This window comes from Papio anubis, chromosome 4, assembly GCF_008728515.1.
Source record: "Papio anubis isolate 15944 chromosome 4, Panubis1.0, whole genome shotgun sequence".
Lineage (NCBI taxonomy): Eukaryota > Metazoa > Chordata > Mammalia > Primates > Cercopithecidae > Papio > Papio anubis.
In genome coordinates this window covers 36,618,875-36,645,305 of record NC_044979.1, presented here as the reverse complement: position 1 = coordinate 36,645,305, position 26,431 = coordinate 36,618,875, and the positions used below count along the sequence as shown (strand labels likewise).

The window sequence follows — 26,431 nt, the reverse complement described above, 5'->3', positions numbered from 1 at the left end:
GAAATAAATTATTATGCAAATATGAATGATCATTATGCTGAAAAGTAGTCTGTGCTACAATGAAATATATTCTTTTTGTATTACAGATGATCATAGCAGGGTTAAGCTTGCACAGCTTGCTGAAAAAGATGGCAAACTGACTGATTACATCAATGCCAATTATGTTGATGTAAGCATGTTTTAATTGAAAATTTTGTAGAAATTATATTAGACTGAATTATTATACCAAAATACCATACATACATACACTAGTGCTTAATGTCATGTTATCTGATAGAGAATAAAAATGGTAAATTAACAGTAAATAATTTTTAAGAGAGCCTGTGGCTAAAACATTTCATATTGAATGATACTCAAGCTATTTTACTTGGTTTATCTCCTGAGTGAGGAAAGGAATTCATGATGGGAGTGTACCTTCAGGGTAGAATAGGTAGATTCAGAAAGGTTTCTAACTCTTTAAATGTGAAGAGCAGGGTGAATACTTATTTTAAGTTTCCATTAACTCCTGGCACAATGATGTGCATTTAGCAGATGAACAAAAAAATGTCCATAGTAGTAGTGATTAAAAGGCCAATATGATTATTAATCCAGTTATCAAGCTTTATAATTTTGGGTATTCCTCAGGATACCCAGCTTTGTGAAACTTACTGGGACTCTCCAGAGACTGTACACCACTCACTAACTTATTGGTTTTTCACTGAGATCACCTGAATGTCAGCGGAACTCAGTTATTTCCCTACCACCCACCTCTCAGTCTAGCTGGCTTCAGGTTAATACTGTGTGGAACACCGAATTCAAATAAATGAGTACATAAGTATAAAGTGGCTTTGTTACAGGCAATTGTTTCCTGCTTCCTGCGGAGGAAATATGCATGTCAGAATGAACATGAGATCTGGAGTTAGAACTGATTTTGAATCCCATCTCTGCCACTGGCTAGCTGTGGGACTTTGGAAAGCCCCTTTACTCCTCTGAGCTTTAGGTTCTTCATCTCCACCTCAGGGTTGATGCTTCCATTTTGTGTAGATGAAAGATTAAAGTTCATGTTCTGTATTAGTCTATGAAGGACATTGCTATGAAGGAATACCCAAGACTGGGTAATTTATAAAGAAAAGAGGTTTAGTTGACTCATAGTTCTGCATGGCTAGGGAGGTCTCAGGAAACTTACAGTCATGGTGAAAGGCACCTCTTCACAGGGCGGCAGGAGAGAGAATGAGTGCCCAGTGAAGGAGGAAAGCCCCTTTTAAAACCATCAGATCTTATGAGAACTCACTCACTCTCATGAGAGCAGCATGGGGGAAACCACACTCATGATTCAATTATTTCCACCTGGTTCCTCCCACAACACACGGGAATTATGGAAACTGCAATTTAAGATGAGATTTGGGTGGGGAAACAGCCAATCCATATTATGTTCATAAAACATCTTGTACAAACTGGGACACAGTGATGAGTTGCTAATAATGATTAGCACTTCTCAGTACCTTGGAGTTAGGAGGTTACACTCCAGATGCTTTTTTAGCTGCTGTGGACATCTGAGCCCATTGCCTAAAATACATTTCAAAGCAGTGCTATTAAAGACTTGATTTTAAGCATAACAAATGGACTGCAAATGGATTAAATACACTTGGAATGCAAATGCACAGAATTATAGTTGTGTCAAAGCAAAGAGAGCTTTTTTTTTTCTTTTTTTTACAAAAGTGATAGGGATCCTTCTGCTTCCTAACCAAGAGTATTTTCTAACCAAGAGTAGCTATCTTAGTTAGTACCATCAAATTTCTCCAACTTCTCAAGTTTATTTTTTATGGTTTTCTTTTATAGAAAAAGTATGCTGACCTTAAAAACTTAGGTATTGTACAGTTAAAGATGACATATAAATCAGTTAGTAGGAAACGTTTATCATTTAATTCTTCAGGGCTACAACAGACCAAAAGCTTATATTGCTGCCCAAGGCCCACTGAAATCCACAGCTGAAGATTTCTGGAGAATGATATGGGAACATAACGTGGAAGTTATTGTCATGATAACAAACCTCGTGGAGAAAGGAAGGGTATGTAGACAATCTGTTATATCATCCCCTAAAAACTAATTAGAGGTACTTTAAATTAGTTTTAATAGAGTCAGCATTAGGAAGGAGCCAAAGTTTTGGGAGTTAGTTGATATTCTTTTCCAGTAAATATGACAGCTACAGGGAAACTGTTAATACTGTTAGTCAAAGGGTTTCATTACAAATCATGCTATCTGCCTTTTAAATGCATTCTTCATTCTGTGAGAGAAGTAAATGTGACTCATTGAAAAGCAATGTAGAGTGAAATCGATTTTAATTCACAGGACATGGATTTTAGTCTCGGCTCTGTAACCCGAATCTTCTGACTCACTTGCCTCATCTGAAAGGGGAAAATTTAGGCTACCTCATCTCGGTCTCGTTCAACTCTCAGATTCTATCCCTAGGCTGCTCCACAACTAATTTCAATTGCTTGTAAAAAAATAAAAAATAAAACATTTAGAAGAGTGAAGGAGTCCTTTCCTGTCACTATCTCAGAACTTTACTGATTTCAGGGAATGACTTTTACATGGAGCATTTGAAATACAGAAGTAACATCTACGTTTTCTTTTGCAGAGAAAATGTGATCAGTACTGGCCTGCCGATGGGAGTGAGGAGTACGGGAACTTTCTGGTCACTCAGAAGAGTGTGCAAGTGCTTGCCTATTATACTGTGAGGAATTTTTCTCTAAGAAACACAAAAATAAAAAAGGTGAATCAACAAATGAAGGACATAATGAAGTGAACAATGCATTTGGTCATTTTTTAAGTGAACGAGTGATAGAACCAAGAAAGGGTAAAACGTATATAACTAAAGGCATTAAACATTCTTATAACAGGCCAAAAATTTGCCGAGTGTGGTGGTGCGCACTCGGGAGGCTGAGGCACAAGAATCACGATTGCAGAGAGCTGAGATCGTGCCACTGCACTCCAGCCTGGACAACAGAGTGAGACTCTGTAAAATAAAAATAAAAAAATTAAAAAAATAAAAAAAATTCTTATCACAGCTGCTGTCAGTCCTAAAGGTTTCTTTCAAGTCTCTAAATGCCCGCTGTGGCTTTGGAGCCAGACTGGTTTTGTTGCTGATGTTTACAGTGAATGTGATGCATGAACAGAAATTCCTATCTTGTGTGGCAACTGCGTAGGATGACCCTGACATGATCCCAACATTCAACTAAAAAGAGTGGAGAGTGAAACAAGAAAAAGAAAGAAAACACGAAGAATAATGTGTACTCAGGTTCTTCAAAGAAACAGAACCAACAGAATAGAGAGATAGAGAGATTTATAATTTTAAGGATTGACTCACACGATCATGGGGATTAGCAAATCTTAAATTTGTAGGACAGGCTGGCAGCCTGGAAATGCTGGCAGGATCTTTACGTTGCACTGTGGAGAAGAATTCTTTCTTCTTCAGGTAACCTGTCCGTCTTTGTTTTTACAGCCTTCACGTGGTTGAATGGAGCTCACCCACATTCTGGACTATGATTTGCTTTACTCAAAGTCTACTGACTTACATGTTAATCACATCTAAAAAAAATACCTTTCCAGCAACATTTTCTGTGACTAGTGTTGACCAAACAATGGGCCACTATAGTATAGCCAAGTGGACACAAAATTAATGATCACAATTGACACTCTACTTTTTTTCGTTCATTATGGACCCTCAACATCAAATCAAGCTATAACTCCTGACTTGCTGTTTAAGAACCGTGTGTGTGTGTGTGTGTGTGTGTGTGTGTGTGTGTGTGTGTGTTTGACTGTTATTAACTGTCTGAACTTTTCCAGGGCTCCCAGAAAGGAAGACCCAGTGGACGTGTAGTCACACAGTATCACTACACGCAGTGGCCTGACATGGGAGTACCAGAGTACTCCCTGCCGGTGCTGACCTTTGTGAGAAAGGCAGCCTATGCCAAGCGCCATGCAGTGGGGCCTGTTGTCGTCCACTGCAGGTGAGTCTCAGAGATGTACTTCTAAACCCATAGAACTGCTTATACTTGCAGAAAAGATATCAGTGGAACAAAGCTTTTGCCAAAATGGGAATGATTTCTTGAAGTGAGGGTGATGAAATTATATGTTCATTTTCATAAGTATTGATCAGTAGGAAATGAACATGCCAGACTCAGAGTTGGATGGCTGAATATTTCTAAGCACCACATATTTTTTGATGTTGATTATTTTATTTAATTGTTCAACTGGATTTCAGCTTATTAACTATTTGAGGCAGGTGGAACAATGTTTTTGTTGTTAAACCAGTATTTACCTCAACATATAACAGCATGGGATAAAAATGCTTGAGCTACAGCCCCTGTCCCTAGGAGTTAAAAGCCTTTTTAAGAGTTATTATGCCAGGCTTGCATCACAGAAGCCAAAGCACACAAATTGTGAGAAATTTGACAAAATATATTTAAGTTGTTTTTAAACACTCTGGGACCAGAATTCCTTTTTCATTTTCTTGGGTTCTAATGCATTATATTGAATGTATTGTCAATTCATTGTTGCCAAGATTTTTTTAATTTCCAAGACCAGATTGATAAATGGAAATAATGATGTTTCAATGAAAGAGGAAAAATATGTTAAACATCCTTATTTAATGTTTTTAGTTAAAATAATAATAGCAGTTAATATTTATTGAGTGCTGACTGTGTGCCAAGCCTTGTGATCACAAAAGTCAAATTTGTTTCTATGTGAAGTATTGTTATCAAAGCAGCATGCTTTTACAGAAGCAAGTGTTTGCCTTTGACATATAGCTTACCTAACACATTCTAATTACCGTCTCAGGAGTTAAATTTGAGAGACCCATCTTGAGGTTTTTTAATCTGTTAGCCTGATTATAAACTGAGGAAAACAGGAAGATGCAAGAAAAATAGTGTTGAAGGTCAGGGATTGTTTCCTAGCAAATGGAGAAGGACCAGGCTATTGTGCAGAGCAGGTGCTAATTTTCCACTCTAGCACTTCCTACTTGTCGGAACATTTGAAAAGAATCCCTGTCTGTGAATTCTGTCCCTCTGCTAGAGGCTTTGAAGAAGTCGATAGATAATGGCCCTTTAGAAATAACTGAAGTCATGCTTTATTCCTCACAATCTCACTGAAATGATATTTTCAGCAGAAAGCTTTATCAAATTCTTTTTCCCATTAACGCGGAAACCTTTACAAACGTGTCTACCTGGAAACGTAGACCTAGGGACCTTCTCTTTTCAGAATTTGGTGAAGCTGAAGCTTTCATTTTGTCAGATTAAATGTCTGTTTGCCACACTCTGATACATAATATTTTCATCGTACAATATACAATGAATAATAAATATCTTTTTTTGAAAATTTTAAAATCTCCAACAGAAATAGTGAAGTTGTTTTGCAATTAGACACATGACAAAACATTAGAAAGGGCACTTTTAAATTTGTTGTTTAAAGCATTATGCTTAACTACTAAACTGTTTACAGTATTGAATTGCTAAATTTATTGTGTGGTTCACTTGCTTGAAGAAGGAAGTTAATCAACATGACAACCAGTAGTGATCTATTTTTCAAATTTATTTTATGCTTAACATTGAAATATTTATTTCCTTGTCTTCTCTTCAGTGCTGGAGTTGGAAGAACAGGCACGTATATCGTGCTAGACAGTATGTTGCAGCAGATTCAACACGAAGGAACTGTCAACATATTTGGCTTCTTAAAACACATCCGTTCACAAAGAAATTATTTGGTACAAACTGAGGTATGATTTTTAAAAGGATAACTTTATTCATCTAAGGTATGGAAACGTCACTAAAATGTAGGTGTATTCATCTCCCAGGACTGCAAAACAAAGTAATACACACGGGGTGAGTTAGAACAACAGAAGTTTATTGTCTCATAGTTCTGATGTCTGCAGGCCCATGCCCATCCAGAAGCCTCGAGAAGATTCTTCCTTGCCTCTTTCAGCTCCTGGTAGCCCCATGCATTGTTTGGCTTGTGGCAGCACAACTCCACTCTCAGTCTTCACTTGGCTGTCTCCCTCCGTGTCTGTTTCTGTAACCAAATTTTCCTCCTCTTATAAGCGTACCAGTTATCCTCCTCCTCCAGTTGATCTCATCTTCACTAATTACATCTGTAACAAACTTTTCTACAAATAAAATCACATTCTGAATTATCAGGGGGCTAGAACATTAATATATCTTTGCAGGGGGACACCATTCAACCCATAACACCAGTAACTGCAGCTATGTCATGAATGAGCCAGGTAAATTTTGTCTATTTTGTGACCCCAAATAGGGAATACCCTTTAAAATGACACTGGTCACAGAGAAGATACAGCAGAAGTCTAAGTAGAGTGGTTCACACACACCCTTGCTAGCAAAAATCTCAAGTTCTTCATACACATAGTGGATGAATGGATTCTTTTTTAAAAAAATATATAAATTATGCTTAAATTATATCCATTTTAAGCCCATATAGTTTACCCATAAGTGACAGAACAATGTCAGCAAATCTGCATTTTATCTTCACTATTTCTAAATAAAAATGAACTTAAATGGAAACCTATGAATGGCAGCTTGAAAGCAATCAAAAACACATGGCTGAGTGGGCTTCAAAACGAAACCACACCAACCTTCCTTCCATCAATTATCCTGAGCAAACTTAAACAGGAACAGAAAACCAAATACCACATGTTCTCACTTATAAGTGGGAGCTAAATGATGAGAACACATGGAGACATAGAGAACAACATACACTGGGGCCTTTCAGAGGTTGGAGGGTGGGAGGAGGGAGAGGATCAGGAAAAATAACTAATGGACTAATGGGTACGAGCCTTAATACCTGGGTGATGAAATAATCTGTACAACAAACCCTATGACACAAGTTGACCTGTCTAACAAACCTGCACATGTACCCCTTTACTTAAAATAAAAGTTAAAAAATGACATTCTGGTGATACAAAACCAAGGAAGAGTTCCGTATATGAAATATCAGAGAACTATTAACAACTTTATATAAAATTGAGTTAAGTTATATATGACAAGTGAAAAGGAGAGTTGGCATTGCCAGAAGGGGTAGGCCCACCAGAAGTATAGAAGTCAGGAGAGCCCTCTCACAAAGTGTAGAGGTGTCAAGTTTGAAGGATAGGCAGAGAGGACATTGCTTTGCCTTGCCAACTCTTCCTGCCTCCTACCCTATTGTGTATTGCCAACAATGCAGAATAAATGCAGAGGTAAGGAATGAGAAGAGGTTCTTTCTTCTGTGACCACTTCCTTTCCTCTGTCTGACTTCTTTTCAGGTTTAGTAAGCAATCTTTTTTGTGGATCTTCCCCCATTCTCTAAAACTCTCCTTGTCTGTCAATGGAAGGTACTATGTTTGTAGGTAGATACATATGAGGAAAACTTGAAGTAATGTTTCTTATTGTCATTTCTTTGCCAGGAGCAATATGTCTTCATTCATGATACACTGGTTGAGGCCATACTTAGTAAAGAAACTGAGGTGCTGGACAGTCATATTCATGCCTATGTTAATGCACTCCTCATTCCTGGACCAACAGGCAAAACAAAGCTAGAGAAACAATTCCAGGTGAGTCCTCTTGGAAGCCTCTTGGATGTCACTACAGAACTGAATGTCCCTGCATCTTCTCATTGAGTTGACAGGGTCATGTTGAGTGGGCAGTGTGGGTACAATGGCTTTGTATTTGAGCCATCGTTGTTCCTTACTGTGGGCTACAGTGCCACATGGTAAATTTCAAGGAGAAATATAATTCTGAGTAGCAAGAGGAAAAGTTCTCAGAAACTTTAAACTAACTTTTATAAATGCAAACTTGGTCAAGAAAAGAGGGGCATAGAGCATAACAGAATGAACAGAAAGAACTTGTAAAACAGACTATATAAGTGCTCTTTTTACTTTGAAAAAAAGCAGACCACTTAAACATGAGTGCTGTGGCTCAGGCTGTTCCTGATACTCTTTGGAAAAAACTGTGTCTCACTTGAAACCCCTGGACCAGAGTAGTCCACACTGGAATAATAGCTTCTTCAACCCCAGTTTCTCCCCCTCACCCTGTCTCAAGGCCAGAAGCCAGAGACAAGAGCATGTTTTGTCCATATTGTACTTCCCACAATACCAGCCTTCTGACTTTCAGAAATCAGTAGGCAAAGAATTCAGAAAGCAGGTGTTACCGGACCTGCCAGCTGAGACCAAAGCATTTGCAGAATCGTAGCTTTCCACAGGAATGGGGGCTATATTATTTCACTCCACATTGTTCCTGTGCTATCCGCTTACTTCTCAGAGTTCCTGGAGAAATAGGGCCAAGTTTTGAAGAATGAATATCTAGAAAGAATTCGGAAGACCTTAGGAAAACCCAGGAGGGTTAACAAATGTTGAGATTTCACTTATTCTCCTGCTTTGCTCCCCAGTCTATAGCATAGGTTGTTAGCCACCATGAATTCCTTTGGACCGTTTGCCTTTTAAATTACTGCATGGTGTGCCTTTGGAGGTGTAAGAGAAAGATTGGGGTCAGTACTGAGCTTAGAACCTGTTGTCAGAAAGTCATACATATTTTACTCAGCCAAGCTTAGCTCAGTCATAAAGGAATGCCTTAGTGGGGGAAAGAGTATGCAGTTGGGTTTCAAATAATAAAGAAATGTTAAAATGTAATTAAGTTGTAAAGATATCTTTTCCCTAAATAAATTACACACACACACACACACACACACAATTACCCATTTTAACAAAACTCTCATTTAAATATGATTTGCTCCTGTGTAGTTGCATTAAAAAAAATGATATGGTAAGCTAAATAATCCAGGATCAAAATGAAAATATTAACTATAAGGTCAGAATTCAATTGAAAAGAGAGATATTTTACTCTCTTTCCTGTTAGCATCATAAATAGGGAAATGTATTTGTGTGTATGTGTATGCACTATCCCATAAAAAAAGATATCTATTCAAGTTTATCCGTAGAAAATTTCCTTGAAATAAATTGAATATCTGTTTATTCAACAACTACTTATTAGACACCTACCAGATGTCAGGCTTTTGTGTTATTAGGATGCAAACATGAATTTATAAAATAAATAAATAAAGCACACCCAGCTCCTAGTCTTATGGTGCCTACAATCTAATAGAAAATACAGGTAAGAAAACACAAACAGGCCAGGTGCAGTGGCTAACACCTGTTATTCCTCTGTTTTGGGAGACCATGGTCAAGAATTTGAGACCAGCTTGGGCAACAGAGCAAGACCCTGTCTCTAAAAAAATTAGCTGGGTGGGTGGCATGAGCCTGTAGTCCTAGCTACTCGGGAGGCTGAGGTGAGAGGATTGCTTGAGCTCAGAAGTTCAAGATTACAGTGAGCTATGATTGTGCCACTGCACTCCTGTCTGGGAGATAGAGTGAGACCCCTGTCTCTAATAAAAAAAAGAAAGAAAGAAACAGATAAACACAATAGTTTGAAAAATGCCATTATAGAAGTAAAACAGGATGCTGTAGGAGTACAGATAAGGATGCAACTTACCAGGGGAGAATTGCGTAAGATATATTTAAGAGTTGAACACAGGATTTGGTGATTCACTGGACATTGCAGAGAGAGAGGAGAGAAAAGACACAAGCATAACTACTCAGATTCTGCTTGGGCACTGGGAAAGTGTGATGTCATTCACCAGGAAGAGGAGGTGGTACATGCTTGAGGGGTGTAGTGAGGGAGAAGACGGTGAGATATTTCTAAATCTACCTTATTTTTAGGTTCTTGGGAGATGTCCCAATAAACATTTATACTTGGCAGTTGGATACTGAGTCTGAAGCATAAGAGAGGTCTGGCCTGAAGAAATGGATTTGGGAGTAATCAGCTTAGACATGGTTCTTTGAAGACTTGGAATTGGATAAGATAACCAATTAAAAATGAAATGTCTAAGAAAGGTTAGAAAGGATTACTTAAGAAAAGATTTTAATTAACCAACGAATGGCCAGCCCACAAATAAAGGGGGAAAAGTGGCATCAGAAGGTGGGAGAAAATTTGGGACAGCGGGGTATACTAGGATCCAAAGTAAATAATGTTTCTTGAAAGAGGAAGTGAACAGAGATGGCAAGTGCTAATGACAAATCAAGTCTGTTGGGAATGGAGGACGCCATTGGATTTAGAAATAAGTCATTGATGACCTTTGCCTAAGAGCCATTTGGAAAGTATAGCATTGATGCCAGATTACAGGGAGTTAAGGAATAAATGGATTTGAGGAATTAATGACAATTATATAGCTCTTAAAAATGTTTACTCTGCTCAAGCCTGTAATCCCAGCACTTTGGGAGGCCGAGATGGGCGGATCACAAGGTCAGGAGATCGAGACCATCCTGGCTAACCCAGTGAAACCCCGTCTCTACTAAAAAATACAAGAAACTAGCCGGGCGAGGTGGCGGGCGCCTGTAATCCCAGCTACTCCGGAGGCTGAGGCAGGAGAACGGCGTGAACCTGGGAGGCGGAGCTTGCAGCGAGCTGAGATCCGGCCACTGCACTCCACTTTGGGCGACAGAGCGAGACTCTGTCTCCAAAAAAAAAAAAAAAAGTTTACTCTGGACAGAATGTTTAAGATGACTATAAGAAAACTTGGAGTTAGAAAGTAAGATTTGGGGGGTATTTGTCTGGGCTTTCTTTGCTTATGTTTTAATATGAGACATGGGAGCTTCTTTAAAAACTAATGGGAAGGGAGATAATTGGAGTGTGCAGAGACCCTGAGTGGTACAAAGAGGCAGGATTCAAGACACAGTTAAAGGGATTAGTGTTCAAAAACAGTAAAACGTAAATGTTTACAGTAGTACACGTATAGGCTCTAAGGCTGGAGGCTGAGAAAGTACTCTGTGGTTTCTATTTTCTGTGAAGAGAAGGTGAGTGTGTGTACGTGTGTATGTGGTGGGTGTTGTACATATATTCCTTTTTTAATTGAGACAGGTTCTCACTCTGTCACCCAGGCTGGAGTGCAGAGGCACAATCTCTCACTGCAACCTTCCTCTCCCTAGCTTAAGTGATCCTCCTACCTCAGCCTCCTGAGTGGCTAGGACTATAGCAAGCGTACAACCATGCCTGGCTAATTTTTAAAATATTTTTTGTAGAGATGGAGTTTTGCCAGGTTGCCCAGGTGGTCTCCATCTCCTGAGCTCAAGCGATCTGCCTGCTGTGGCCTCACAAAGTGCTGGAATTACAACCATGAGCCATTGCGCCTGGCCCATTGCACACATATTCTAAAATAAAACTGTTAATAGATGCAAAGGGAAAAGGGAGATAATTTCAAGGAATCTATATCATACCAGTCATTTTCTCAGAATGTAATACAGTAAAAATTGGAAATTGACAATGAAAAGTTTCCCTAAAAAATTTGATATTTGGGCATTAAAAATACCCTTTTAAATAATATACATATTTAAGAGGAAATTATAAAATCTTTAGAACTAAAGGTCAAAAGAAGCACTACATAACATTTTGAAAGTTTTAAAAATTAAATAGAAAATTTAAATGATTAAATAAAGCTTTAACAAAACCTAATGCAGGTTCTGTCAAAAGACGATTAAAATAGATGAACCTGTGTCCAGATTGACAAAGGGAGGAAAGAATGTGAGTAAATAATATTGAGATAAAAAAGAGAGATATAATTTAGAAACATTTTTAAACACAAAATCATAATATGAACATATTTGTGACAATACATTTGAAAACCTATATGAAATGATTAATTTATTGTATATTCTTAAATAACTAAAAGCATTCATTGAATTGTTTGTAACACAAAGGTTAAATGCTTGAGGTGATGGATGCCCCATTTTCCCTCCTGTGATAATAATGCATTGTATGCCTGTATCAGATAGCTCATGTTTTCCATAAATATTACACCTTTTATGTACCCAAAGAAATGAAAAATAGAAAAAATTCTAAAGGAAAAATATAATAAAAATACTCTAAAAATATATAGAAAATTTAACTAGGCCAATAGCCATTGAGGAAATCAGATGAGCCACCTAAAATCCCACCTTCAAAATATAACCAGGCCCAAAAGAATTTGATGTCACATTTTGCCAATTTTTAAGGAACATAAAATTCCAAATGTTAGCATAAAAAATCCAGGTGAAAAACTAACCCAGCTATTTTATTGGACAAATATAACTTTGACACCAAAACTGAACAAAGGCAGAATAAGACACTTATAGACTGGTATCAATAATCTTATTTAAAATATCAGCAACTCAAATCCAGCAATGTATTTCTTTAATATCATGAGCAAGTAGAGTTTATAGAGTTTATTCCAAAAATGAAAGATGGTTTAACACTGAAAAATATTAATATATTTACATACAGAAACAACATGACCCTGTCAATTAATACAGGAAAAGTAGTCAAATTCTACATTGTTCAGTTAAAAAAAAAAAAAAAAAAAAAACTCTTAGTAAACCAGAAATAGAAGAAAGCTTTCTTAGCCTTCTAGAAAGTGTCTATCATAAAACTACAATAAACATCATACATAAAAATTAAAATTGGAAATGCTCATAATAGATTCAAGAAAAGATAAGGAAGGTCAATTATTGGCACTACTATTCAACATCATCCTGGAAATTGGATTAAACTAGAAAGATGTATAATGGTAGAAAAGGATTTGCAGATAGATAATATAACCACCTGCAAAGAATATCGAGAGAAACAAAAGAGAAAATAATTATCTTTAATTAGAGTTTAACAAACATACATAAAAATCAATAGATTGTTATTTGTTAGCTTTGAGTGATTAGAAAATGTATTAGAACAAGAAAAAACCCAATCATTAACAACAATAACAAAACAGTAGCAAAAACTTCATCATCTCAAAAAAGACACTTAACAAAATGTGCAGTAAATATATAAATTTATAAAAGTAAATTGAAGAGCATAAAATTAGGCCCAAATAAAATATAATGTTGATACATGGAAATATTAAGATAGTGCTTCTCCTTACATTGACTATAGAAGTCAATGCAGTATCAATCGAATTTACGGCGGGATTTTTCATGGAAAATGTAGAACAGATTTTAATTTAGCATGGAAAATTAAAGAGCCAAAATATCTCATCCATACTGAAAAGGAAATAATAATACAAGAATTCTGTTGTACTGTATATGGAAGACTTATGATGTGATATAATAGTATTGGAAAATGGAGGAATCTAGCAGAGGAATGATGCATTTGAGGAAATCTATTATGTGGTAGAGATAACATTACATATCAGTGAAGAAACAGCAGACTAATCTATAAATAACATTGGGAAAATTTTCATGTCAAAAGTAACATTATATCTCTACCACTCCTCAAACATCAAAATGTATTCAAGGTGGATTAACTACCTAAAGGTGAAGGCAAACCTTTATAACTATTGTAAGATCATTTTAGAAAAGAAAATATTGGGTTGGGCACAGTAGCTCACACCTATAATCCCAATAGTTTGGGAGGCCAAGGCAGGCGGATTGCTGGAGCCCAGGAGTTCGATACCAGCCTGGGTAATATGGTGAAACCCCATCTCTACAAAAAATACCAAAATTAGCCAGGTGTGGTGGTGCACGCCTGTAGTGCCAGCCACATGGGAGGCTGAGGCAGGAGGAACTCATGAGCACGGGAGTTCGAAGCTATATGCACTCCAGCCTGGGCGACAGAGTGGAGACCTGTCTCAAAAAAGAAGAGGAGGGGAGGGGAGGGGAGGGGCGGGGAGGGGAGGGGAGGGGAGGGGAAGGCAGGGCAGGGCATACATTGGAAAGTATTTTTTAATAACTTCAGGATAGAGAAGGACTTCTTAAGTAAAACAATAATTTGCAGAAAGCTATTGAAGAAAAATAAATTGGCTGTAAATCTCTGTTACTAAATAAACTGAAGACGATTCCAACTTTTTACACACTGTAGATTTACATTCAAGACAGCGAGAACCCCCTACAAATTAATAAATGGCAACAAAGAAAAAATATGAAAAGTCAATCATCAAAGAAGATATCTTAATGACTAATGAACACCAAAATTCACAATTTCACAGAAATTAAGACAATGCAAATCAAAACCATGATATATTATTTTTCATTTATCCGACTGTCAAAAATTAAACACTGAATACTCCTAATGCTCTATGGAAACCGTCACACGTGTGCACATTAAGAAACATGCAGGAGATGCTCATAGCTATAAAGCTATACAATTGCAAAACACTGCAAATACCCATTCACTAGTTGAGTAGATAAACAGAATGTAGATTATTCATGTAATGGAGTAGTAACAGTTAGAAGGAATAAATAAAATTGAATTATATACATATATATGTATATACACACACATGATGTAATTTACCTCCAAACATCTGCGTCAGATTTAAATAGAGGAAATGGAGGTTGCACATCTATAGTGGAAGCCGTGAGGAAGATTCTCTCAATGCTAAAAGAATTACTTGAGATTTCTTTGCTGCTTCTAACTCCCCTGGTGTAAAACATAGAAGCTCCAGGAAGTTCACTAAAACAAGGTTTAATTCAAGGAATTATTGGAAAATATTTCACAAATATTTTTAGTCAGTATCTTATGTTGATTGGTGTGTGTGTTTGTGTGTGTGTGTGTGTGTGTGTGTGTGTGTGTGTGTGAGTATTTCGAGGACTTAAATGAAATAACCTTCATATTTTTTTACTCTCTTGCCCAGCTCCTGAGTCAGTCAAATATACAGCAGAGTGACTATTCTACAGCCCTAAAGCAATGCAACAGGGAAAAGAATCGAACTTCTTCTATCATCCCTGGTAAGTTGTGTTGAACCTTGAAAAAACAACTTTTTTCAAATAATAAAAGCATTATAGGAAATTTGGCAATATTTGTATACCTTTGGAGCAAATGGAGCACGTGCAGATATTTCTTGTTTTGTCCAATATGTAACTGTTCCGAAGGACTCATAAACCCCTTGAAGTCTTATCTAAAAATGCAAAATGTCTAGAAAAATTAGCTTACAGATCAGAGACACTTCAACTTGAAAAATGCAGCTATATTTTACATCTGGCATGGGGGAAAGATGGTACAGTGCTGTGAGCATGGGTTATTTTGTTGTTTCGTTTTGTTTTTGTTTTTGTTTTACAATGAATGTTCTGTGTTCCAGTGGAAAGATCAAGAGTTGGCATTTCATCCCTGAGTGGAGAAAGCACAGACTACATCAATGCCTCCTATATCATGGTAAGTCAGAGAAGTCACTGAGGAGACTGTCTGCCAGCTTGTGTTACAGGGATCAAAACCAGAATGGGCTGCCAGAAGCAAAGACTACAGGCATGGGCAACATGAGTGGTAAATATAAGTTAAATCTGTAGACTGCAAGCCCACAGTCCACAGCAACAATTGAAATAACAGCATGCTTTCATGTGTGCTGGGACTGCAGAAACCTCAAGCAAGACCAATAAGTAGATGCAGGAACACAAACTCACCATTCAGGGCTGATGAGTAGATATAAAACTTATACCTGCTTGTCTAAAAGGCTTTATTTCCTTCACTGAGGTAGAACCCCTGAGCAAACCCAGGATTCACTGGCTTCAGCAAAGCCCAACCTCACTGGCATCACTACTCCAGGTTTGCAGCATGATTCTTACCCTGCAAACTGGGCTCATTTTGGGACCTGGATTTCTAAAGATACAATGCTTTTCTTCTGCATTTACATCTTCTGTGTTAGGGATGAGTGTTTTAGTAGCTGTTGTGTGACCTTCACTAATATTTAAGGTCAGTGAATCGCGGAGCTTGGCTTCTGATGAAAACCTCCTAATTCTTATTCCAAAACCTCTGTTCTATTTATCCAGCAAAGAAAATATTAAGGAATATCTATGCAGGAAACACAGGGATGTGTGGTAGTGGCATCTAAATACATTCACATTTCAAATGAGCCACTGGTTGCTAGGAATGGGATCTGAAAGCAGAAGGGGCTAGAAGAGCCAGGACTTTAGTAACAATATAAATATCACAATTAATCCAATAGCTCTAGCTTCTCGGTATCTGTAGCAAAATATGCATGGTGTCTCCCTGGTTCCTCCCTTGTAGCGGCAACCAAGGTATCTGAACACCAAAGTGGGAAATGTAAACTCTCCTGTAGATTTTCCACTCTGTGGAGTAAGAGACAGTATCCACAAAGCAGTTTGCCAGGTGTACAGCTAGAGGTTTGTTTTTAATGAAACTGTTCAAGTTTCCCTATCAGCTTAGCTGATAGCTAGTATCCTCAGTGACCACCAGAGGCCCAGACGAAAGAGCACCAATATGGGATTCACCTGCATGGGTTCCACTGAGCAGTCTCACCTGAAGTCTTCAATGACAGAAACACAGTGTGAAATTTCAGAGTTTTTAGTATTTATGGACCCTGAGGAGTTCATGGCACTGGAGGCCACATGCATAGAGCTTAGGCAGAGCAAGCAGGGAAAGAGAGAAAAGGACCCAGGGACCAATGCCTTTATTGGGTCCAGGGCATTGTCCAAGCAGGTTTTCCATGGGGAGTTTTACTTGATGGGTTTAAAGCAAGCAGGCACAAGTCCCAGGAGGTCACGTAGTGACTGAAAGGTATTTACTGTGGCGTATCTGCAAAGTCCAGGTAGGTGTGAGGGTCAGCAAGGCCAGCCAAGCAGGCTGTTCCATAGTGAAATGGTCACTATAGAGCAATTTTGTAAGTTAGATACCTGAATCGATCACTTTAAGGAACTGGTGGATGGGACAATGTAGAACTGGAAACTGTATCAAGGGCGACTGAACCCTGCTTCTGGCATAACAAAGTCCAACTTATATTTAAAAGGAATGCCAAGGAAAGATAAAAATCATCAACATTCACTCCAAGATGATAGGTAACCCTGAATACTACGTCTGACTTCTTAAGGCAAACGGGCACAATGCTTAACTTCTAAAGCCTCAGTTTAATCATCTGTAAAATGGGGATCATAGTTCCTATCTCACAGTACTGCTGTGAGGAACAAATGACTTGAGAGAACAAAAAACACGTAGTGTCACACCTAGCATAGGAAGTGCCCAGTAAGCATTGGCTATAATAATCATATTACTACATATAGACACAATCTGCAATTCAAAAGACTATTTTGACTTAAGATCCATTGATGTATAAATGTTTGTCTGAATGTTTAAAGGCATACACCAGTGTTGTTTTTGTCTTCTCTTTGGTTTTGTAGGGCTATTACCAGAGCAATGAATTCATCATTACCCAGCACCCTCTCCTCCATACCATCAAGGATTTCTGGAGGATGATATGGGACCATAATGCCCAGCTGGTGGTGATGATTCCTGATGGCCAAAACATGGTAAGTCCCTTAGACCACTTCTGGGACTTTCTTTACAGGGGAATATCAGGTTACAAATAGTGAAAAGTCCAGCATACAAACAAGCAAAGCAATTTTGTTTTCAACTAATAAACTAATGTCATTGAAGGTACACCCTTCTACTGTTGGGCTGCTTTCATTATACAATCTCCTAGGTCAAAGTGATGAATAAAAGTTTTAAATGAAAGTAAATTTAAATTAACTTAAATGTATGTGTTTTGTGATTTTAAGAAATGTCACAAAATTAGGCTTTAGAAAGTTAGAATCACAGCCATGAAAGAAATCAGCCTATTTGCTTCTATTTACATTTTTAAAATAAAATGTATTAGAATATTTAGAGATTCCCTGAGTTTAAAGAGGTATCTAATTTTTTCTTTAAAAAAAGACCTAGTTAGAATTAAGAGAGTTCCTAGTATAGGAAGGACTTCTTTAGTATTAGAAAAGCAGGGATATCCTATCCCCCACTTTATATGTGTTTGGAGAACTCAAAGAGTAAAATAAAGTAAATATTTCATTTAGGCTTTACATGTTTACTTAGCTTTGATATTCAGTTCTTGTGTATAAAATTATTGCGTGACCATTACACATGAGGCTGGAAATTTTTGAGCTCTTAAAATCACTTGAATCTTCTCTACTCAGTTGTCAATTACAGAAGCAATAAGCTTATCATTGTTGTTGATAAGCTAAGAGCATAAAATAATAAAGCAATAGTTTGGGTTCCCAAGTGTGATATTTTATTCAGCACATCAATCTAGTTGAAGGCACCAGGAAGATTTTAAGAGTAAATATTCAGATTCAAAGAAAAATTGGAGTTGAAATTTCTCTGCCAACCAATTAACTTTATTTCACAATCTGACTTATCGGGCATTTAATTAAAATATAGACTCTTCTTTCATTTGCAATTTTCCAGGCAGAAGATGAATTTGTTTACTGGCCAAATAAAGATGAGCCTATAAATTGTGAGAGCTTTAAGGTCACTCTTATGGCTGAAGAACACAAATGTCTAACTAATGAGGAAAAACTTATAATTCAGGACTTTATCTTAGAAGCTACACAGGTAAGGATATAAGTTAAATGACATGGTTTTTATCTTAAACACATGTTAAACATATTCTAATCTAGGGATCTTTCCTAGAAATGAAAAGCATGATTCTGATTTTTTCCCAATTGAGACAATTACACAAATAATCAAATTACCTTGTCACTTTCATTTTCAAAATGGTATAGAATCATTGAACAATTAGCCATCACTGCATCATTCCTGAATTTTACACACACAGGAAATCAAAGCTCATTTACTCCAGATCAGTGGTTGACAGAACTTAGGCGGAAAATAAACACAGTAAAAGAATAAGTGTATTAATTTTAATTCTCATGTTTTACTGTAAGCTCTTACCTTGTAAGTAAAATGGGAAAAATACTACCTGCCTAAACTCTCCTAATGGGAAAAATACTGCCTACTGAAACTTACTATTCTCTACCAATGTAGAAAGTTGATGAGTGATAGTGATGTAATAAGTTGATAAATGAAGTGCTTTGAAAACATGAAGTACAATGAACTAGGAAAATTTTACTAAAGTCTTGGTTATCTGTTACACAAGATGCTGCTGTTATCTACAAGATAATACATTGTTTTCTGAAGTCTTAATTATATGCAAATATCTATTATTGAATTCTTTGTCAATAATTTATTTACGTAGAGCTATAGTAAAATACTAAAAGATACTAATAATGATGTCTAAGGAATGTGAGATTCAGAGTACCTTCTCAATCTGACAAAGATTAAATCATGTTCCAAATAATTTGAATGTTTCAGTTTTCTCTAGTTCTGAAAACTAGTACATATATGGTATACAAGAAGATTCTCTATTCTCTAGAATATTTAAGTGACCAATACATATAAACTTGATAATACAAATAACTAATAATGTAAACAGCATAGCAGTGGAGTAGTATCCTATCTCATTAAAACAAAAAAGACTTAGGTCTTTATTTGTAAAATGAAGGGCAGGAACTAGAAGGCCCCTAAGATGCCTGAGAGCTCTTAATATTCCATGCTAATTTTTACCTCTGATTATTCCCTGATCACTTTAATAGCATCCATTTAGATCTGCCATCTCTCATACCTTCTTCTCATTATTCCTAGTTAGTAAGAAAGCCTATTACAAGAGTAATAATCATTAGATACCTATTATCTTGTCACATCCATTATCCTGATCGCTGATCATGTTTAATATCTTGCTCAGCACTGGGAAATTAGCACTGTTTTTCTCCTAATATTGTGCAGAAAATAAACTAGATAACACAGATTCCTGATTGATCCCAATTCAGTGTGTCTCATCTATGTAAATCAGCTATTATGGACAACTTGATAATCCAGTAGCCCAACCCAGGGATCAATATAGATGTATTTCTATAACAAAGATCAGAAAAGAAGGAAAGACTAAAGTGGACAGTTTCATTAACTTCAGACATTTTTAAGCACTTTACCCAAATATCACAACACTTGAGGTTAGTAGACAAGTGAAGGTCTACGCTACTGAGCTTTCAAAAGCTAGGGGCCTTTTATTTATGTATTTGTTATGAGGACTATTTTTAAGAATTTATTAAATATTGAATATATTTAAGGTGTTTATATTATATGTGTAAGGTTTAACAATTATGTTAAATTACTGTTACCCACCATTGACTTTAAGAAATAGAACATGGCCTTGACCATCAAGTCTCATGTGCTCCCTATCACCTTCATCCTCTCCTCACTTCAGAAGTAGCCTCTTCCTGAATTAGTGTTTATTGTTCTCTTGACTTATTTTATCATTTAATTATTGTCTTTGTTTTCCTTCACACGTATGCTGCTTACTTTTAAATATCTGTGAACTTTATATAAATTATGTGTATTATCCCACTGAGATTTATCCATGTATTTGGGTGTAGTTCAAATTCATTTACTGCTGCTGCTTAGTATTCCAGATAATACATATTCTTTTTTTTAATTTTACATGCAAATTATTACTTGTTTGTTGTGTTTTGTCTTGGTTTGGTTTTGCTATTACAAACAGTGCTATATGAATATTTTTAGTCACATGCAAAATTTCCCCTTGGGGATACCCTGGGAATTCCCCTGCTGTGTTATTGTGTTGGATCATCTTTAACTTTCTGTAACTTTACTAAGTGAAGTCAATTGTTTTCCAAAGTCATCCTACCAAGGTATCCTGTCATCAGGAATGTGTGAGTGATCTGGAATCGCTACATCCTCACCAGTGCTTGTGTTGGGAATGAAACAGCATCTCTTGTTAGTTTTAATTTGCATTTCTCTTGTTGAAAATGAAGTTTTCAACATAACTTTATATTTTTACATAATTGTTTACATAAATAATATTTTTACATAAAATGTTTTAGAAATAATATTTTAATCTAAATTAATTGACCATTCAGATTCTATCTTTTGTACTGTGTCTGTTCATGATTTTTGCCCATTTTTCCGTTAGATTATTTATCACTTATTGATTTATCAGAGGTCTTCTTATATTGTGGATACTAATCCTTTGTCAGCTACATATATTGCAAATTCTTTCTCCCAGTTTGGGATTTGACTTTTTTACTTTCTTTGTGATTCTTTTTTTTTTCTTTGTTTTTTTTTGGTGAAAGAAAAGTTTTGAAGTTTAATCTACATGAATTTATTGATCTTTTTATTCCTGGCCTTTAAAAGGAAACCATCATTTAGTATCTTTAAAACATACCGTTTACCCTGAAATCATGAAGATGCTCTCCTACATTGTTTTCTAAACGTACCACCTGAAATTGACTTTTTGTATTATATTGTGTGAGACAAGGGTTCAGTTTCATTATTTTCCATATGATGATACCCATTGTCCCACCATTATTTATGAATTAGCAATATCAGTTTAGTCATTCATATTTTATATATATAAATATATATATATCATACACACACACACACATGCTTGTTCTAGGATATTTATTTTATTCCATTGGTCACTTTGTTCATCCCTCAGCCACAATGGCAGTGTTTTACTTCTTATACCTTAGAGTAATTCTTGATATATGATAAGTTAATTTCCTCTATTGTTTTTCTTCTTTAGTAGTATCTTGGCTATTTTGGCCCTTTGCACCTTTATGTAAAATTTAGCTTCTGCTACTTGTTTTTAAATGTATCATTTTTTTAAAGTACACTTTTGGAAGCTGGGGGTAAGAGGTTTAAGGGATTTAATCAAGTCACAATCTTGTTGGTCACTTAAGTAAGAATCAGAATCGGGATCCGAGTTGAACCTAGATCTCTATCTCCTTGTCAGCGTTTCCTTCACTGTGTCATACAATCTCCTTCTTTTACTTAAGCCTGAAGAAATATATGAAGAAAGTGTATGCTATTTTCAAAACAAATTTTAACACCAGCGATTTTTTTTTAATAAATTTGAAGTTAGCAGTGCAAATACATCTTTGGTGCATAGTTTCATGGTTTGTAAGCATTGGCATATTTCACCCACTGAGTTTATTTTTAGAATAAAAAAAGAAATTACATTTTTTGATTCTACCGAGTAAATCTATGCATGGTATATGTGGCATCACAACTGTTTCTTCCTTCTGTGGTGAAGAATGTGCTGCAACTATGGCTGCTCACTCATGCCTGCCATTGGGTTTTATTACCTTACTGTAATTCCTGATTTTCCTCAGTGATTCCACTCCTCGTAAACTGTCACTAACAATACTTTGTTTTTTCTTCTTATAGGATGATTATGTACTTGAAGTGAGGCACTTTCAGTGTCCTAAATGGCCAAATCCAGATAGCCCCATTAGTAAAACTTTTGAACTTATAAGTGTTATAAAAGAAGAAGCTGCCAATAGGGATGGGCCCATGATTGTTCATGATGAGTAAGTTCCGTATGTAACATTGTTTCACGCCTGCACATTCTCTGGGCATATGTATGTTTCTGTTGTCTTCAGACAAACCTAATGCTTTGAACCCACTGTGATGATTCAGCCATGGTGGATTATCTGCATCTTATCAATAAAGTTAACACAGAACATTTTTTTTTTTTTTACTTCACTTAAAGTCCCTGTTGAAGACAGAGAATGGGGTCATGATCACAAGTATCTTCTCTTGCATTTGATGCTGAGAACACTTTGTATACTAAGTCAGTGTTTTAGCAGTGAAATTTTACAGGAGCCAACCAGAGAGTCATTTTCAGTCATTGATTTCCTGGCATAGAAGTGAAATTGATAAGATTTTTATTTTTCAGGAACAAGAAACTTTATCCAGTAAATCTTCCTAGGATTCCATTATAAACAAATAAAAAATGCATATGCTGAACTTATGTTATAAATATATAAAATACAGTTTGTTATATATTTATTTATTTATACATATATATGTATTATATATAATGTATAATAAATATACATCATATATGTATTATATATGTCTTTATATGATACTCTCAGTTTGTTTTTTATTATTGCTAACCCCTTTCATAGTATACAAATAATAAACCATAAGCAAATATTAAACTTCTGTAAAGTATGCCACTACTAATATCATGAACACTTGGCAGTATCTCAGATTAAATCATAGTTCTTTGTGCAAAAAGCGAAGAGAGACAATTCATTAAAACTTTCAGTGTTTTCACTGCAAAGTTGTCAAGGCTATAGGCTTTGAGAGTTCTAAATGTGAGTGGTGCATCTCAATGGAGTCTTTGTTCTTTTCCTTTTTTTACAAGGCACGGAGGAGTGACGGCAGGAACTTTCTGTGCTCTGACAACCCTTATGCACCAACTAGAAAAAGAAAATTCCGTGGATGTTTACCAGGTAGCCAAGATGATCAATCTGATGAGGCCAGGAGTCTTCGCTGACATTGTAAGTAACAAGGCAGTGAACCAAATTTTTCACTGATGGAGTACTACTAACTTCCTAGAGGCTGCTGAAATCTTACCATGTATCAAGAAAGATCTTATTAACTGATAACATTAGTATGTAGTTTTCAAGCTGAATTACAAGTCCACAATCCATAGAACAACAGACATTTAAAATGTATACTTCAGAAAATTTATGGATAAAACTTTTAAATCTCATGTTTGCCTTTGTGCACAATAGTTAACAATGCAAATAAGCTTAGGTGAATGTAGAAGTCATAGGCTCATCTTCAGCTCTTTGGTCTGTTTAAGGGCCTTATAAAGGGACCTTCTTCAAAGCCCCAGCCCAGACCATTTGGCAGGAGGTCAAGGTTATCTTCGTGCACATGCACTGCAGAGGAGCCCCTATTAAGTCTCATTCAGGGCCGCTGAGTTGTATCAAGCTTGTACTAGGTGAAACTGCTTTCTGGAGATGCACATTTTGCGAATGCATTTAATTATGCACTGCTTCACCTGTAGGCCTAATGGTTCTCAGCTATGATGCTGCTCACTGGTTCAGGTTCTCTGTAGCTGCCTGTCCCCAAACTGCCTGAGATGGCATCTGTAAGAGAAAAACTGTTTTATTCTTCCATGTGCCACTACTCTGAGACCACAGCAGAGCAGGTACTTAACTTTGCTTATAGCAGGGCGTAGGACCAGTCGGGCTGATAGAATGTGAAATTCTTCTTATTGGTGAACAGTGTAAATTGTGAAGGATTGCATTCTACATGGGTCCCTGGGCTGACAGTACAGTCATTCCTGAGATCTTTCCATAAAGAGGCAGACCCAGTGGATTTTCTAACAAGTAGAGAAAGAAGAAGAAACTCGTTTCTGAGTGAGTTACAGGTGCCCAGTACCAAACAGTCTCCCCGACAAGTTAACAGAACCCTGTCTCATCACCTTCTGATTTCATGGATAAGAATTAAGTACTTATTGGCAAATGTATGTAGGTTAATTTTCTAGGTCAGTGAATGGTTTGCCAATTGCAACATTAATTTAATCAGAAAGAGACATCAGTATAGGTTGTGTACATCTGCTGAGTATAACAGTGCCCTTAACACATTGCCCTTTTGTGAACACTGCTGAAGTGTGTCTAAAAATATTTCTTCTTTTTAGAAATGTATGCCTTCACTGAGCATCCTGTTTATAACCTCCCATCTTCTGTTCTCTAGGAGCAGTATCAGTTTCTCTACAAAGTGATCCTCAGCCTTGTGAGCACAAGGCAGGAAGAGAATCCGTCCACATCTCTGGACAGTAATGGTGCAGCATTGCCTGATGGAAATCTAGCTGAGAGCTTAGAGTCTTTAGTTTAACACAGAAAGGGGCGGGGGAACTCATATCTGAGCATTGTTTTCCTCTTCCTAAAATTAGGCAGGAAAATCAGTCTAGTTCTGTTATCTGTTGACTTCCCATCACCTGACAGTAACTTTCATGACATAGGATTCTGCTGCCAAATTTATATCATTAACAATGTGTGCCTTTTTGCAAGACTTGTAATTTACTTATTATGTTTGAACTAAAATGATTGAATTTTACAGTATTTCTAAGAATGGAATCGTGGTATTTTTTTCTGTATTGACTTTAACAGAAAATTTCAATTTATAGAGATTAGGAATTCCCAACTACAGAAAATGTTTGTTTTTAGTGTCAAATTTTTAGCTGTATTTGTAGCAATCATCACGTTTGCTAGAAATATAACTTTTAATACAGTAGACTGTAAATAAAACACTCTTCCCTATGATATTCAACATTTTACAACTGCAGTATTCACCTAAAGTAGAAGTAATCTGTTACTTATTGTAAATACTGCCCTAGTGTCTCTATGGACCAAATTTATATTTATAATTGTAGATTTTATATTTTACTACTGAGTCAGTTTTCTAGTTCTGTGTAATTGTTTAGTTTAATGATGTAGTTCATGATCTGGTCTTACTCTACCAGTTTTCTGACAGTGTATTGTGTTATCTAAGTCATTAACTTTGTTTCAGCATGTAATTTTAACTTTTGTGGAAAATAGAAATACCTTTGTTTTGAAAGAAGTTTTTATGAGAATAACACCTTACCAAACATTGTTCAAATGGTTTTTATCTAAGGAATTGCAAAAATAAATATAAATATTGCCATTAATTTGTGTTTGCTTGTGGAGCATTGTGCTGTAGCGTGTGTGGCAGAAAATTGTGGACGTGGGTCCCCCTATGATGATGGCACCAAAAAATAAAAAATAAATAAAAAACTTTTTTAAAAAAAGCTAGTAAGATGGGACAGGGTTTAGAGTGGTGGGTCCCAAACTGTGCATTGAGGTACACAGGGAAGTCACAAAACTTTCCATTTGTGAGGAAAACATAGCAATATGTGCAGACACTGCACATACTTTTACTATTGAATTATTTGAACTTAACCACTTAATGAACAGAACAATTATGTATTTCTTTTGGCTTGGGGAGTGCTATGACCTGAATGTTTATGTCTCCCGACAGTTTCTCCCCTTACCCTCAAGGTGGTAATATTAGGAAGCAGGACCTTTGGGAGGTGATTAGGTCATGAGGGCAGAGCTCTCATGAATGAGATCAGTGTCCTTATAAAAGAGGCCTGAGCAAGACCCCTCACGCCTTTCACTGTGTGAGATTATGTTGAGAAGACAGCTATCTGTAAGAAAGCAAGCCCTCACCAGACGTCGAATCTGCGGGCACCTTGATCTTGGAACTTCCCAGCCTCTACAAGTGTGAGAAATAAATCTATGTTTGTACGCCACCATGTTTATGGTATTTTGTTACAGCAGTCTGAATGGACCAAGACACAGAATTATGAAAATGTTACTGATGAATTAAGAGCATCATGTACCAAGAAATGTTGGGAACTTCCAGTTTAGAAACTAGCTGGGAGTTAGAAGTAGGCAGATTTGCTAGTCAGAGACTCCAATACAAGCAAAGGTCTAGGAGGGGATTGGAAAAGGCATAGATAGACAAGGACTAGGAGGTAAAAAAATTCCAGAATGGAAAAAGAGAAGAGGTCCCATGTTGAGGCAAATCAAGATCCAAGAGCCATATGGAACTGAAATGCAGGAAAATGGAATCATTAGTATATCAAGCAGACTTTGATGCTTGCGGCAGTCCCCTCCCTCGGCCAGGAGTGTTTTAGAATACTGCCTACAAAGGAGCTCACTGATCCCTAAGAATGCTCAGCTCGGGGCCGAGAACAGGAAGCCAGA

At 36.6% G+C, this 26,431-nt stretch overlaps 1 protein-coding gene across 4 annotated transcripts in view; it reads left to right on the top strand.

Annotated features, from left to right (window-relative positions):
- Positions 1-25,350, top strand: part of PTPRZ1 (protein tyrosine phosphatase receptor type Z1) — a 193,438-nt gene extending 168,088 nt beyond the window's left edge. For all 4 annotated transcript variants that reach the window (XM_031665222.1, XM_031665221.1, XM_031665219.1 and 1 more), the window contains 13 exons: positions 87-169; positions 1,913-2,047; positions 2,618-2,752; positions 3,826-3,989; positions 5,617-5,752; positions 7,433-7,579; positions 14,677-14,770; positions 15,121-15,194; positions 17,171-17,299; positions 18,228-18,374; positions 22,065-22,207; positions 23,053-23,188; positions 24,396-25,350. In XM_031665222.1, coding sequence (XP_031521082.1) covers positions 87-169; positions 1,913-2,047; positions 2,618-2,752; positions 3,826-3,989; positions 5,617-5,752; positions 7,433-7,579; positions 14,677-14,770; positions 15,121-15,194; positions 17,171-17,299; positions 18,228-18,374; positions 22,065-22,207; positions 23,053-23,188; positions 24,396-24,536 — 1,664 coding nt within the window. In that variant the 3' untranslated portion in view covers positions 24,537-25,350. The remainder of the gene's footprint in view (positions 1-86; positions 170-1,912; positions 2,048-2,617; positions 2,753-3,825; positions 3,990-5,616; positions 5,753-7,432; positions 7,580-14,676; positions 14,771-15,120; positions 15,195-17,170; positions 17,300-18,227; positions 18,375-22,064; positions 22,208-23,052; positions 23,189-24,395) is intronic.
- The last annotated feature ends 1,081 nt before the right edge of the window (positions 25,351-26,431 follow it).